The 14,694-nt window shown below is 50.0% G+C and overlaps 1 protein-coding gene across 2 annotated transcripts; it reads right to left on the reverse strand.

The window, feature by feature from the left end:
- Positions 1-6,296: 6,296 nt before the first annotated feature.
- On the reverse strand, positions 6,297-13,003 carry LOC113452380 (E3 ubiquitin-protein ligase TRIM7-like). Of its 2 annotated transcripts, none has more exons than XM_087923252.1 (9): positions 12,754-13,003; positions 12,021-12,460; positions 11,655-11,750; positions 11,332-11,562; positions 11,190-11,212; positions 9,025-9,140; positions 8,826-8,879; positions 8,438-8,470; positions 6,297-7,742 (listed from the first exon to the last, which is right to left on the reverse strand). In XM_087923252.1, the coding sequence occupies exons 1-9, from the start codon at positions 13,001-13,003 to the stop codon at positions 7,174-7,176; spliced, it is 1,812 nt and encodes a 603-aa protein (XP_087779378.1). In that variant the 3' UTR covers positions 6,297-7,173. The 2 variants fall into 2 exon arrangements, with proteins under 2 accessions (XP_087779378.1, XP_087779377.1); XM_087923251.1 differs by having other exon boundaries at positions 12,021-12,472.
- Between the last annotated feature and the right edge of the window lie 1,691 nt (positions 13,004-14,694).

Below are 14,694 nucleotides of genomic sequence, written 5' to 3' on the forward strand. Positions count from 1 at the left end.
CCGATATTCTTCCTCCCAAGTCTCAAGTCTCCGTTGTCACTATTTCCTATTGTTTAGGCATCTCTTACACTTCCGCCCTCCATTTTCTGAATCTCCCTCTTATATGCGTGTATATACACACACGTGTGCACACACACGCGCACACACGCTATTTTCTCCCTCTTTTCTTTCTAGCCATTTTAAATTCTTCCTCCCATATCATTATAATGTCTTTTTGATCGTATTCCCTTATTTATATCCTACCCAAGGGATCTGTGTTTGGTGCAAATGCTCTCGGTGAACCTAAAAGGGTCAAGAAGTTATAGACACACTTATGGTAAATCAACTGAACTATTACTAAAAGTTATGTATGACATCCCTGTAAAATGTGAGAACCTGTTTCTCTTTTTCTTTTAATTCTTTCAAACTTTGAATAAATATTTTTTTTAAAAGAGTCAAAAATCATCAGGTACAACACTTAGTCCCAGGGTACAATAAGCAAATAGAATAGAATAAAATTCTTTATGGGCCAAGTGTCATCGGACACCCAAGGAATTTGTCTTTGGTGCAGAAGCTCTCAGTGTCAAGAGTCAAGAATCATCCGGGACGACACTTAATGATAGTCCCAGGGTACAATAAGCAATCAAATCATACTAGGAAAAACTCCATATAAATCATACGGATACAAGCGACAAAGTCACAGTCATGCAGTCACAATAGTGACAGTAATGCAGACTTTGTAAATGGTTGGACAGTGTGGAGGGAATTATTTGTTTAGCAGAGCGATGGCCTTCAGAGAAAAAAACTGTCCTTGTGTCTAGTTGTTCTGGTGTGCAGGGATCTAGTGTTGTTTTGAGGGAAGGAGTTGAAACAGTTTATATGTCCGGGATGTGAGGGGTCCGTAAATATTTTCACAGCCCTCTTTTTGACTCGTGCAGGATATACAGGTCCTCGATGGAAGGCAGGTGGGTAGTAATAGTTTTTTCTGCAGTCCTAATTATCCTCTGGAGTCTGTGTCTGTCCTGTTGGGTTGCAGAACCAAACCAGACAGTTATAGAGGTGCAGATGATAGATTCAATAATTCCTCTGTAGAACTGGATCAGCAGCTCCTTTGGGGCAGTTTGAGCTTCCTGAGTCGGCGCAGAAAGAACCTTCTTTGTGGTGGTTTGTTTGATGACCTTTTTGATGTTAGGTGTCCATTTTAGGTCATGTGATATAGTAGAACCTAGAAATTTGAAGGTCTCTACTGTTGATACGCTGTTATCTAGTATTGTAAGACGTGGTATTGTGGGAGGGTTTCTCCTAAAGTCTACCCATCAGTTCTCCAGTTTTGAGTGTGTTCAGTTCCAGATTGTTCCGGTTACCCCACAAGGTTGTAAATCACACAATTGTTAAGCAAATCCGGCTTCCTCATTGATTGACTTTGCTCATTGGAATCTGGCTGGGAAGGTCCCAAACCACAATCCCGCAACTACAAGATGCCGCAACCATCAGGTGGTGCCCTGGTGGCTGAAACACAATACTACAGGCAGACTCGGCCCACTGGCTCAAGGTTGAAAGAAAGAAAATGGAGAATTTAGAACTTCAAAAAGCAACCAAGAAAAGGAAAAATAAGGTGAAAAATCGATACAATGTCAGAAAGCAACAGAAAAGAGAAATACAACAGAGAGGGGTGATTAAGAGAGTGGAGATTGAGAGATGGGGGGTCAAAAAGGCTAGAATTGATAAGAAAGGAAGGGGAAAAGGGAAAAGAAGTCATAAAGGTTTAAAACAAGATGTTAAAAAGCAATTTTTTTTCAGAGACAAAGGGTAAAATATAATTTAAAAAAAAAGAGATTCTGCAAAAGTACCATAAGACTGTATTGTAGATATTAGTATTTGAAAGACTGTATTGTTGATATTAGTATTCGAGTTAGTAAACTGAAATATTATATGAGTTAATAATACATTACAGGGAATGTATAAAAATGTCTAAGATTTAATAATAGAGCTTAATTTTCTATGGAACATTGTTTTTACTATATTATAAGCTTATTTTTCTACTTTTGTTTTAATATTCCAAATGTAGTACTTAGAATGTACTAAGCAGAATCAGTATGGAAAGTATGTATTATTTTAAGTGTTAAATTTAGGGAAAAGATAAAAAGTTGTCATACTTCAACTAGTGATTACAGGAGCAATATTGTATTAGAAAGAAAAGATAAATAGATAATTGAAAGAGAACGGATAAAAGATGCAAGTATAATTATCTAAGTGGAGATGAAATAAATAAATAAAATAGAATTAAGAGAGTGAATAGAAGAGAGAAAATATATAGAAACTATAGAATGTTAAATAAGATATGAAATAGTATATTAGGTGAGCATGAATTTGATTTACGTCTGTACAAAAAGATCTAACCCGGGGCTAAGCCGCTTTCCAAAAAGAAGTTTTGTATTTATGTATTTATGTTTTGTGTTTTATTTGTCTATGTTTGAATTAATAAAACTCTAGAAGAATGTTGGAAGAGAATAATGAAATTGCAAATAAGACAGATGGTTACAATGAATATATACAAATCAAGGCAAAAGAAATATAATTGAATAGAAAGAAAGGGAGAAATAGAAGTTGGGAAAAAATATGAAGTTGAATATATAAGATAAATATGCATATTAAATTGTGCTTGTATGGAAATGTGATAATTTGGAACTATGCTGTCTTTAAATAAGATGTTTTAATTTTTTTTCAGAAAAGATGCCTTATGTTTTTATATTCTACGTTTTGTTTGTTTGTGTATTGTTTTTAAAAATTAATAAAATTTGTTTAAAAAAAAGAGTCCAGAATCATCAGGTGCAACACTTAGTGATAGTCACAGGGGACAATTAGCAAATCACACATTTGTTACGCAAATCCGGCTTCCCCATTGATTGACTTTGCTCGTTGGAATCTGGCTGGGAAGGTCGCAAACCACAATCCCGCAATTACAAGATGCCGCAACCATCAGGTGGTGCCCTGGTGGCTGGAACACAATACTACAGGCAGACTCGGCCCACTGGCTCAAGGTTGACTCAGCCTTCTGCCTTTCCAAGGTCGGTAAAGTGAGGACGGAGATTCTTGGGGTCAGGATGCGGACTCTAAGGCTGGCTGGGGCCTTCTGGGAGTTGAAGTCCGCCAGGCTGAAAGTTGCCAAGGTAGGAGGCCCCTGTGGCTTAGAGGGCTGCAAAGCACCGGGAAGCGGTAGAGCAGACTTTAAGTGCTCATTGCTCGCTTATAGATGATGAGCCGCTTGCCAAGTAGCCGAAGCGCAATCACAAGGGGTTGTGTGTGTGAGACAGTCCTAAGGGCCAGGGATGGGTTGCACCTCCCTTTCCCTGAGGCCCTCTGTAACTCCCCGGGACTGACCTGTGTATCCTTTCCCCCTGGAGCTCAGTAGCCTCATCTAAGAGCATCACGTAGTTTAGGTTTGTTGCATCTGTGTTGAATTCAGGTGCCGGATTGAATGGAGAGGAATTTACAAGAGGCCAATTCGCCCCCATATTCATTTCATTGCCGGGGAGGGAAGGAAACCGACTTTTGCTCCACATCCTGCTTATCCTTGGAAAGTGCTAGTTTAGGATCCAGAAAGGAGACCCGTCACCCAGCTGGCAAAGAGCCGGGCGAGTTGCTGATTAGTTTGGAGGTCGATGGGCCTCCAACGTGCCTTTCCCTGTATTTCGTTCTTCTTGCTGGAGGCTTGGAAGGAGACACAGACGGAGCAGCCTTGATCTCTGGAGCCAGGCTGGGGGAAGAGTCCGCCTGTTTTGGTTTCCTCTTATCTTTCCGGCAGCGAGAGATTAGTCAGAGGAACAGCTCGCTCCGCAGAGTTGTGGGTGCTCTTGGTCACTGGAGGTCTTCAAAGAAAGAAAGGACAACTGTTTCTCCAGGGTGGAATAAGGGCTTTTGCCTTGGGCAGAGGGAAGGACTAAAGACCTAACAAATCTAACTGGTAATCAGAGTTGGAAGGGACCTTGCAGATCATCTAGTCCAACCCCCCCACCTACCCATGCGGGAGACCCTACACCATTTCTGACAGATGGCAGTCCAATCTCTTCTTGAAGGTCTCAAGGGATGGCGCTCCCACAACTTCCGAGGGCAACTTCTGTTCCATGGGTTGATTGTTCTCACTTTCAGAAAGTCTCTCCTTATTTCCAGGTTGAATCTCTTCTTGTTCAATTTCCATCCATTATTCCTTGTCTGGCCTACAGGTGCTTTAGAAAATAGCTTGACCCCCTTCCTCCCTGTGGCAGCCCCTCAAATATTGGAAGACTCTATCATGTCTCCCCTGGTCCTTCTCTTCACTAGACTAGCCAGGCCCAGTTCCTGCAACCGTCCATTGTATGTTTTAGCCTCCAGCCCCCTCATCCTCCTGGTTGCTCTTCTCTGTACTTTTTCTAGAGCCCCAACCTCTTTTTTATAATGTGGTGACCAAAACTGGATGCAGTACTCTAGGTGTGGCCTTACTAAGGCTTTATAGAGAGGTATTAGTACCTCCCTTGATCTGGATTGTATCCCTCTGCTAATGCAATTTAGGATTGCATTAGCTGTTTTGGCTGCTGCTGCACACGGCTGGCTCCTATTTCAGGGATTATCCACTAGGACTCCAAGATCCTCTCACAGTTATTGGCACTGAGCTAGTCTGTACCTGCACAGTTAGTTTTTCTTGCCTAAGTGTAGGACTTCCCTTTTCTGTACAGTGAATTTCATTTTGTTAGATAGGGCCCAGGGTTCGAGTCTGTCAATATCCCTCTGGATCCTGAGCCTATCTTCTTGGGTGTTAGTTATTCCTGCCAGCTTAGTATCATCTGCAAATTTGTTAAGTTTCCCTTCTGTTCCCTCATGTAAGCCGTAAATGAAGATATTGAAGAGTCCTGGGCCTAAGACAGAACCTTGTGGCACCCAACTGCTTACTTCCCTCCATGTAGACTTAGGCCCATTAAGGACTACTCCTTGAGTACAATTTGTCAGCCAATTGCGAGTCCATCTTGTGGTGGTGCTATCTATTCCACTTTTTTCTAGCTTACTAAGAAGTAGGTTGTGGTCTACTTTATCGAATGCCTTGCTGAAATCTAAATATATTATGTCCACAGTATTTTGCTGGTCTACTAATTTAGTCACTGTGTTGAAGAATGAAATAAGATTGGTTTGGCATGAAATGTTCTTAACAACCCCGTGCTGACTGCTAGTTATTCCTTTTCTTGTTTCTAGATGTTGTCAGATCTGGTTTTTTTATTATCGTTTCTAGTATCTTCCCGGGTATTGATGTCTATAGTTTCTTGGGTCCAAGGTCTCTTCTGGTCTTCGGATTCTGTGTTCTTACCAGCTTGAAATCTTCTCAAAACATTCTCAAAATTTTTGCTTTGTCAATACGGCCACTGATTTTCCTTGAGGAGGAAGAAGAGGATTACTTCTCGCCCAAGAAAGCTACTCTCATACCCATCAGCCTGACCTCAATACCAGGCAAGATTGTGGAAAAGATAATCAAGCAGCGAACGAGCCAACACCTAGAAGCCAACAAAGAAACAACCAAAAGCCAACATGGGTTTGTTAAAAGCAGATCATGCCAGACTAATCTTTTGACCTTCTTTGGCAAAGTGACAAAATGAGTTGACCAGAGGAAAGCTGTCGATATAATTTTCTTGGATTTCCGTAAGGCGTTTGATCAGGTAGACCATAACCTACTACTAGATAAAATAGAAAAAAATGTTAGACGGCATAATCACCAGATGGGATTCGTAACTGGCTGACCATCCGCACTCAACATGTGATTCTCAATTTTGCCCTCAAATTTTGGCTGGTCCAAAATGCGGCACCCAGCCTGCTTGTGCTGACTGGCCAGGCTTGGTGTGGCCACATCACTCAAGGTATTTTAAAGATTCTAAAATGGAGGGATTTTATGATAAATTGACTGATTTAGATAGGATTTTGACAGGTACTGATGAAAAAGTGATTAAAAAATTATATAGTTATTTGCTGGAAATTAGAGGAGGAACAAGTTAAACAATTGTTTTGGGGAAGAATTTTGGATATGGGATTGATTTGGAGAAATGGGAAAAATTGTAGTCTCAAAACTATAAAATGACAATGTCAACAGCATATAAAGAAAATTTGTATAAGATGTTTTACAGGTGGCATTTCCCCCGACAAGAATAGCAAGAATGTTCAGGAATAAATCTGAAAAGTGCTGGAAATGTCATCAGATACCTGGCTCATATTACCATATGTGGTGGACTTGTGAGGACACTAGAAAATATTGGACTAAAATTCGCATATGGTTGGAAAAAATGACACAGAAACATATAGACTTGAAACCAGAGATTTTTTTATTGGGAATTTTACCTGATACATATAATAAAAATTTGAAGTATTTGATTGTAAATGTATTAACAGCGGCTAGGATTGTATTTGCTAAAAATTGGAAGCGTGAGAAAATTCAATCAGAGGAAGAAATTATTAAGAAAATATTGGATTGTGCTGAAATGAGTAGATTTGACATTTGAAATTGGAGAACAAGAAGAACTATTTTATGAAGTTTGGGATCCTTTTTATCAATGGTTAGATAATAAAACATAATAGAATATTTAGACTTAGGATATAATGAATATATATTTTCTTTTTCCTTACTATTTTTATAAAACTTTATTAAGATAGATTTGGTATGATCTTATGATTTGTTGTAAAATAAATTAAGTAAATTAGTTATCTCGTTAAAGTATGAATTAACAAAATTATAGTTAAATGATTTTTCTGTAATGTTACTAGGTTATACAATTGTTGATTGATAATGAGTTATTATGTAATATAACTATAATGGCGTCTAGGAAACGGATGCACAAAAAAAAGTGGTAAGCCAACCGATACACTGTTTGTAAATCTATGAAGGAGGAGGATGTTTTTATGTTTTATGTTGAATGTTTTATGTGGTTTTGTTTGTTGTTAAAATCAATAAAACTTTTTTTTTAAAAAAGGATGCTGCAACCATCATAAAGGTGAGCCGCCAAGCGTTCCCCAATTGTGATCAGGTGACCCTGGGGATGCTGCCCAAGGTGGGTGGTTAAGCGTGCAAAATGGTCGTTAAGTCTCCTTTTTCAGTGCTGTGGTAACTTTGGTCACTAATGTCAACTGTTGTAAGTTGGGGACTATCAGCCCCGAAGATCTTGTACAGGACGTGGACATTCCTCACATTGAAAAGGTGACCCTATCCTGGCCCAGGTAGAAAAAAGGCCGGAGCGTCTGCCCAAGGGCGAGCCCAACCCAGCAGGTGTGGAGCAAAGCCTCCGTCTCCGCATCCAGGAACTCCACTTGTCTGGCCTCGCAGTCCAGCCTCACCCGCAGCCTCTGCAGCGGCCTTTGCAAGCTCAGCTTCTGCTGATATGTGTCAAAAGCGATCATCTCCCCCTTAACACTCCTCCCCACGGCCCAGATGCCCTCCTGGGGGCTCAGCGGGAAGGTCCCCTTCCTGCGGATGGACTCCTTGGCCACCCCGATGGCCCAGCGTGCTTTGCCCCCCCACAGAAATGGCAGCTGCGGTGCACTAGGTTTGACATCCGGGACCCCGTCTAGCTCGTGCACGGACACTTCCCAGCAGCACCATCCTGTGGTGAATCCTTCACAGCCCAGGACGCAGAATTCCTGGTCGAACCTCTCTGGCACATCCGGGAATTCCTGGTATTTGATGGCCCAACATAAATTGGACCTGTGGCACAGGAGCCGGGGGTGGGCAGTTGAGCCGTTTAGCGTGACGGAGACTGCAGGATGGAGAAGAGAAACTCTCAGACGGGCTGGGAACAGGGGAGGGCAAAGGCGGTCATAGATCAAGGTTCCCCCACTCCCGGGCCCTGGACCCCTACCATGCGTTGAGCCTTTGGGAACCGGAGGCTGCACGGGGTGGCCGGGTGACTGGGCGCACCTGCGCGCACCCCACTCGCGCATAGTCCCAAGGATCTCGGTTTCCACTCCACTGCCCACGCAGGGCCATCCTCCCCCCCCACCCTCCCCTGATCAGCAAAGGCGAAAAGGTCAGGGAACTCCATCTTAGAGGATGCTCCACCCACTCAGGGAAGGGAAACGTGGTTGCTTAGACCTGCTTAGCGGGCGGGGGGCAGGAGGATGCCAAGGGGAGCGAACTGGGCCGTTCGGTCATCCCTGGAATCCGCTGCCGTGAGTCGCGGTGTCTGGCAGGCTTGAAAGAAATGTCCGCTTAATCCCAAAATAGATCATCCTCTGCAGCTGCTCAAGGCCCACCCACCACACTTGGATGGCTGCTATGGGGTGAGAGGTTCCCCCCGTTTACAGCAGCGCCTGCTGACCCGTCAGCTGCCTGGAGAGCTGGTTCAGGCAGGGGGTTTCCAACGTCAAGGGTACACAGGGCGCTGCAGCTGGGCCCCACCCTCTACTGCGCAGCCCGGCCCTGACGTAGACCTTTTCCTCCGTGCGCCGTTACCTTTACGAGATCTTGGCTGTTCTGGAGCAAGTACTGGGGAAGAAGGGATAGAAGTTTAAAATCAGGGTGGGGGGGACTGAGGAAGCCCCCTCCCCCACTTCTCACAAGGCACAACTCAACACACAGGCCCCCGCTGTGCACTTCTATGCCCGGGAAGCTCTCAGCGCCCTCCCGCGTAGCTCTTTTCTGGCTCCGCCTGGCTGCTGTGGGACCCCCACTCCTCCCCCAGTGGATGCCTTCGGGGCCCTCCAGACTCAGGGCTTCCACTTCACGGAGGAAGCCCCTCCTGGCAGACGTTACTACTGGCGATGTGGGAAACCGCTGCTGCGAGGCCTGGTAGCCCCTCCCCCACTGACTCCTCCCCCCCCCCAAGCCCCAGGGGGTTTACCCGTGGCCAGAAGTCGATCCTGGTTCTCCCTGGTCAGAATCGCCTGCAGAGAGGCTGAGAGTCGGAGGAGGAAAGGAAAAAATGAGGCCTGGCTTACCCAAGATTCCCCCAGTAGGAAAGGGGGCAGGAGGGCCCAGAACTCCTGGGGCTCCTCCTGAGGGCCCAAGACCCCCAGCCCCCTCCTGAAAGGGCCCCTCACCTTTGTAATTGTCCACAATCTGCCTTACAGAAGCGTTTTTCACCAAGAGAGTGCGGAGTCTGCTGTGCAGCCTGGGAGAGGCGCTCTCTACGCGCCCTACCACGTAACTCTGGCACCTGCGACACAAGGAGGGCGGCTGTCAGGGTTCCGGCAGTTACTCCAATTAAATCATGAGCCTTGAGCCACACTCCCAAAACTAAAGTGGATTTATTTGAAGCTACCATTTTACGTCCGACACTAATATGGGCGTGGCCAACTCTGAGATATGAAATTCACTGTCACCCCTGATCCTGCTTCCTCCCCACCCCTCTGTGTGTATCATCTAAGATAAAAAAACGTCGTAGCCAAGAGTCACCAATCATGCTCTCCAATTAGATTTTTTTGCGGCAGAAGCTTCAGTCATCTGATCAGTCTTAGAAGGAAATATGAATGGAATGGACTTTCAATTCCACACTGCCGCCTGCTCTTTGAAATTCCCTCCTTCTTTCTGTCGGCAACTATAAAACTTGTATACAAAATGTTTTTTGAGTTGACAATGGCCTCACACAGCTACCCGGCTGCCTCCCCGCAACACAGGGGGGCTGGGTGAGGGCTGGGTTGGCCGTGGGGTGTGTGAAACAAGCTGGTCCTTTCCAGCATCTTGCCAGGTGAGTACAGGATTCGGGTTTTCCAAACCTGAGTTTGGCATGTGCCGTGAATCCTGGCTTGTTTGCTATGCAACTGTTGTTTGTTGCTTTGATCGCAACTGACTCTGCACACTGAACCAGTGTAGAGTTCAGTAGAGAAGCGAGGAAAGACACAAACTCAACACAAACGTCAGTGTGATTCTGATCTTAGTGTACCAAGGACTAAGGGCTCCAAAGCAAAGAAACCAGGTTTCCTGCAACAACTGAGTTTCCACCGCTTCCCTCCACCCCAAGTGGACAGTCTGCCTGGGGGATCGTCCAAATGGCTGCAGAAGAGAAGAGTTGCCCCTGAGGGTCCTTGGGGATCGGCTGTTTTCTTGAAGACCTTTCATTACCCAACTGAGCAACATCATCAGTGCTACAGGGGAGTGTGGTTTGCTCTCCTTTCACCTACAGGTAACCCCCAACTGTTCATTTTGTGAACGTTCAAAGTTATTGTGCCTTCTGGCCATTTTGCAGAGTTTTGACCTTTGCAGCATCCCCACGGCCACAGGATCCAAGTGCAGTTGCTTGGCAACTGGCTCACACTTATGACCACTGCTGGATCCCAAGGTCATGTGGCCGTCGGAAGACCAAAGCCCATGGGGAAGCCAGGATCACTTAACAACCAGGTTACTTACCAATAAACGGCAGTGATACGCTTAAGAAGTATGGCAGGAAAGGTCATAAAAACCCAGTTAACGACTGTCTCATTTAGTAACAGAAATATTGGCTTCGGCTGTGGTCGTGAGGTCAAGGCCTGTCTGCACTCTTGGCTTCCCCTGACAGTATTGCTGGGACCGTTGTTCTCTCCTTGGGGGCTCCCTGGTTGGGCTGCTGTTTGCTGTTGGATTGTCGGTCTGCGTTGATGGTGCCTTATCTGTGTTGTTTATAACGCCTGACCAACAACCGCGCCCAACTGAGAGCAACCTACTTGAGTATCAAGGGGAAGCCAACCCCACTGTCAGGTTTGGAAGCCATATTGAGATTTGATGCTCCCACCCTGGGAAAATGGGGGTGGTGGAGGGAATTGGAGGGTATCTAGACAAAATTCTTTTGCTGGTTCAAGGTCATGTAGTGTTGCGCATAGTGAAAAGGAAGTCGTCCTTTGGGACGGATGGTGATTGGACCATGGGATGTGGTGATGAGTATATAGGGGATGGATTTGTAGTATTTAGTTATTGTAAGGAAGCCTGAAACTTTCAGATTCGGAATTCCACAGATGTGCCAGTTACTATCCAAATAAAAGGAACTTTTCAGAGTTATTGGGTGGAATGAAGGGTTGCTACAACGCTGACGGGCACCCCTCCCAGCACTGATGGTGTTGCCTAGTTGGGTAACGAAAGGTCTGCAGGAAGTCAGTCGAGCTCCGAGAGCACCAAAGGCCCCACAACCAGCATCTCTCGACCACAAAATCCGAAAGGATGCGGCCGCCCCAGAAATTCTGGGCACAAATTCACCCACAGAGACAGGAGTGAGGAAGGGCAAGTTGGCGCCTACCTGTCTATGGTGTCCTGGATATCCTGAAAGAGGAGGAGAGAGAAATGGGTGCCACCCTCACAAAGGTTGCCGATCCTCCCCTCCGCCCCCCCCAGGACCCTCTGCTCCCCCCCTTGAGGCCAGCAAGGCCCCCCACCCCTACCTGCAAGAATTCCCTGTCCGGCTGGCGGCACTTCCTCTCCGTCTGGGCCATCAGCTGCTGCAGGCGGGAGGCCTCCCCGGAGAGCTTGGCCAGGGGCACCGCCCGCTCGGCCTCCATCTTCTCCTCCTGCTCGGCCAGCCAGCTCAGCCAGACCGGCTGCCTCTCCCGGAGCAGCTCCTGCAGGGACTCCAGCGCCACGCACACCACCTGCTTCTCGGCGGCAAGCAGCTCCTGGGGGGCAGAAGAAGAGGGGGGACTCAGAGGGAGGGGGGAGATTTCCCAGCCACAGAACCTGCCTCCTGCCCGCTCCCCAAGAGACCCACCTGGCACTCCTGCCGGCTCTGCTCCTCGGCCCGCCTCTGCTCCAGCAACTTCTGCTCCTCCTTCCTCAGGGGCTCCAGGAGGCCATCCAGCATGTCCTGCACGCGGAGGAGAGGGTGCCATTGCTGGCTCCCAAATGGCAGCGCTCCCACCCAGAGGGGGCCACAGGAACCCTGTGCCACGCTCAAGGAGAGGCCCTGCTGGGGGCCCTCAGGGGCAGACAGGGACCCACGAGGAGAGCAACTGAGGGTCGGTCTTGCCCCCCGTGTCCTGATGGTTAGGGTTAACGGGGAATTACCCCAACACAATTGGGGTTGCCCCACCTCCCCCCTTTTGGAAAGCCTGGCCCAAGGGTGCCCGACCCCTACCTTGAACTCCTGGGCAGCCTCAGGCAGAGAGAGGAGCGCGTGGCCCTGGTGCCCCTCCAGGCAGCCGGGGCAGAGGAGGCTCTTCTCGCGGGAGCAGAAGCTCTGCAGGGGCTGCCCGTGTTCCTGGCACAGCCGTTGGCCGCTGCTCTCCTCCTGGGCGCCCTCCGACAGCCGACGCCTCTTCACCAGGCGGACCACGTTGGCCAGGGCCCGGTTGGGGCAGGCGCTGCCGGGCTCCACCTTGACCCTGCACTGGGGGCAGGAAGGCTCAGGGCCCAGCTGGGCCAGGCAGTCCCGGCACAAGTTGTGCCCGCAGGACAGGAACATCGGCTGCTCGAAGAAGTCCAGGCAGAGCGGGCAGGTGGCCTCCTGGCCCAGCTGCCCCTCCAGGGTCTCCTCTCCTGAGGCCGCCATGGGATCTTCAGCCTCCTTTGCGGAGCCTGGAAGGGAAGCTGCCCATTGGCTCCTTGTCGGTTGGGGGGGGGAAGGGGAGGCTCCTCCTTTCTCAGCCCCTCCCCCTCCTGCAGGGAGCAGGCTGGGAACCCTCCTCCGCTTAAGGCCCCCCCCCTTTCCTGTCCTGGGGAAGAGGGGCAGACAAGGGGATTCTTGGAAAAGGGGGGGGGGAGGCTGCCCAGTGGGCGGAGAAGAGGGAAGGGAAGCCCCCCTCCGGCTCTCTTCGGGTCCCTCCAGCTCAGCCCGGGGGCGTCACCGGGGGAAGGGGAGTCGACCTCACCTGCGAAGCTCCCTCCGCCCGGCCCAGCCGCCCCCTCCCCCTGCGAGGGGCCTCCGCTCTGCCCGGCAGCGGGCGGGGAGGGAGACAGCTTCAGCCGGGGCGCCTGCGCAGTGGAGTCGAAGGGCCGCCAGCGCTTTCGGTTTCGTTTCCCGGCGGGCGGGCTGCGGTCTTGCTCCGCCCCTTCCTGGGAGGCCCCGCCCCTCCTGCCCCCACCCCACCACCGCTCCCCTCCGATCTCCTCGCCCGCCATGGGGCAAGGGGAGGCCGGAGCCGTTAGGGCCGGGACTGGCCCGGAGCCGGAGGCCGCGAGAAGCCAGCGCCCTTCCCGCCTCCTGGGGCTGAGCCCGAGGGGAAGAAGAAGCCAGCCCCGCCCGCTCAGCCGAAAGGCGCCCCGACCCGCCAGTTGCTCTGCGCAGGCGCCCCGGCCCGCCGGTTGCTTTGCGCAGGCGCCCGGCCGCTCTTGGCTACGCCCGCCCCGGGTGCAGGCGCGGGGCCCTTCCCGCCTCCTGGGGCTGAGCCCGAGGGAAGAAGAAGCCAGTCCCACCCGCTCAGCCGAAAGGCGCCCCGACCCGCCGGTTGCTCTGCGCAGGCGCTCCGGCCGCTCTTAGCCCCCGGCGCAGGCGCGGCGGCCCTTTCGACTCCGCCGGAACTGCCCTCTTGGGCGGGGAGGGTTTCTCTGGCAGCCGCAGCTGCAGTGGGACACGCCCACCGCCCATTGACGCCTCAGCGATACTTTTACTTGTGGCACCTCGGAAAGAGAAAGGCGGCCGAGGGTCCCGTAGGAGCGAACCCTTCCCAGAGGAGGGGAAATCCCCTGGGGCGCTGAGGAAGTGGCTGCTTTGGGAATGAAGCGTCTGCAAAGGGAAGAACCCGCCCCCGAGACCCCCAAAGACCCACGTGCTGAGGGTGCCAGGCCCCCTCCCCACCCATAGGCCTTCTAGGGGCGCTTGTTTGCAGCACTGGCAACAGGCCAAACATGGGGGTGAAATCTCCGTCTTCACTGCTGAAGCAGCTCGGTGACTTTGAATAGGATTTATTCGTGGGAACAAAGCGCCAACTCCGCCCCCGTGATTTTCGACTGTGTGGATTGATCCGTGTGAAATTCCCGTTCTTGACCCCATTTCCCAGCTGGACTCCCAGAATTCCCCACCCAGAATTCTCCCTCCCTCCCTTCCCCTCCTCTCTCTCCGTCTTTCCCTCCCTCCCTCCCTCTTGCTCTCTCCCTCTATCTCCCTCGCTCCCTCCATCTCTCCCTCTCTCTCCATCCCCCTCACTCTACCTCTTTCCCTCTTCCTCTCACTCCCTCTCCCCGCTCCCTCCCTCTCTCCCTCCCTCTCCCACTATCTTCCTCTCCCTCTCCCACTCTCTATCTCTATCTCCCTCTACCTCTCTATCTCCCTCTCCCTCTCTCCCTCCCGACATCTCTCTCCCTTTCCCTTTCTCTCCCTTTCTCCTCTCTGCCTCCCTCTCTGCCTCCCTATCTCTCTCGCTCTCTATCTTTCACTCTCCCTCTATCTCCCTGTCCCTCATTCTCCCTCTCAATTTCCCCTCTCTCCCTCTCCCTATCTCCCTCTCTCCCACTCCCTCTCCCTTTATCTCCCCCTCACTCTATCACCCACTATTCCCCTCTCCCTCTCTGTCTCCATCCCTTTCCCTATATCTCTCCCTCTCTCTCCCTTTTTCTCCCTTTCTCTCTCTCCCTCTCTAATCTCTCTCCCTCCCTCCCTCTCCCACTATCTTCCTCACCCTCTCTTTCCCTCCCTCTCTCTTTCCCTCCCTCTCCCACTCTCTATCTCTATCTCCCTCTGCCTCTATCTCCCTCTCCCTCCCTCTGTCTCCCTCCTTCTGCTCTCCCTCTCTCTCTCCCCCTCTCCCTCACCCTTCCTGCTCTCTCTCCCTCTCTGCCTCTCTCTCTTCCTCTCTGTCTCCCTCCCACTCCCC

This window comes from Pseudonaja textilis, chromosome 2 (assembly GCF_049901715.1).
Source record: "Pseudonaja textilis isolate UNSWEBS1 chromosome 2, rPseTex1.2, whole genome shotgun sequence".
NCBI lineage: Eukaryota > Metazoa > Chordata > Lepidosauria > Squamata > Elapidae > Pseudonaja > Pseudonaja textilis.

What these genes read in the sequence shown, in the direction of transcription:
- LOC113452380 (XM_087923251.1), bottom strand. Translation starts at nt 13,003, where the DNA reads ATGGCGGGCGAGGAGATCGGAGGGGAGCGGTGGTGGGGTGGGGGCAGG. An exon ending in AGAGCCGGCAGGAGTGCCAG is followed by an intron (nt 11,563 to 11,654) that starts GTGGGTCTCTTG and finishes TCTGCCCCCCAG; the next exon opens with GAGCTGCTTGCCGCCGAGAA. An exon ending in ACAGCCAAGATCTCGTAAAG is followed by an intron (nt 7,743 to 8,437) that starts GTAACGGCGCAC and finishes TCCATCCTGCAG; the next exon opens with TCTCCGTCACGCTAAACGGC.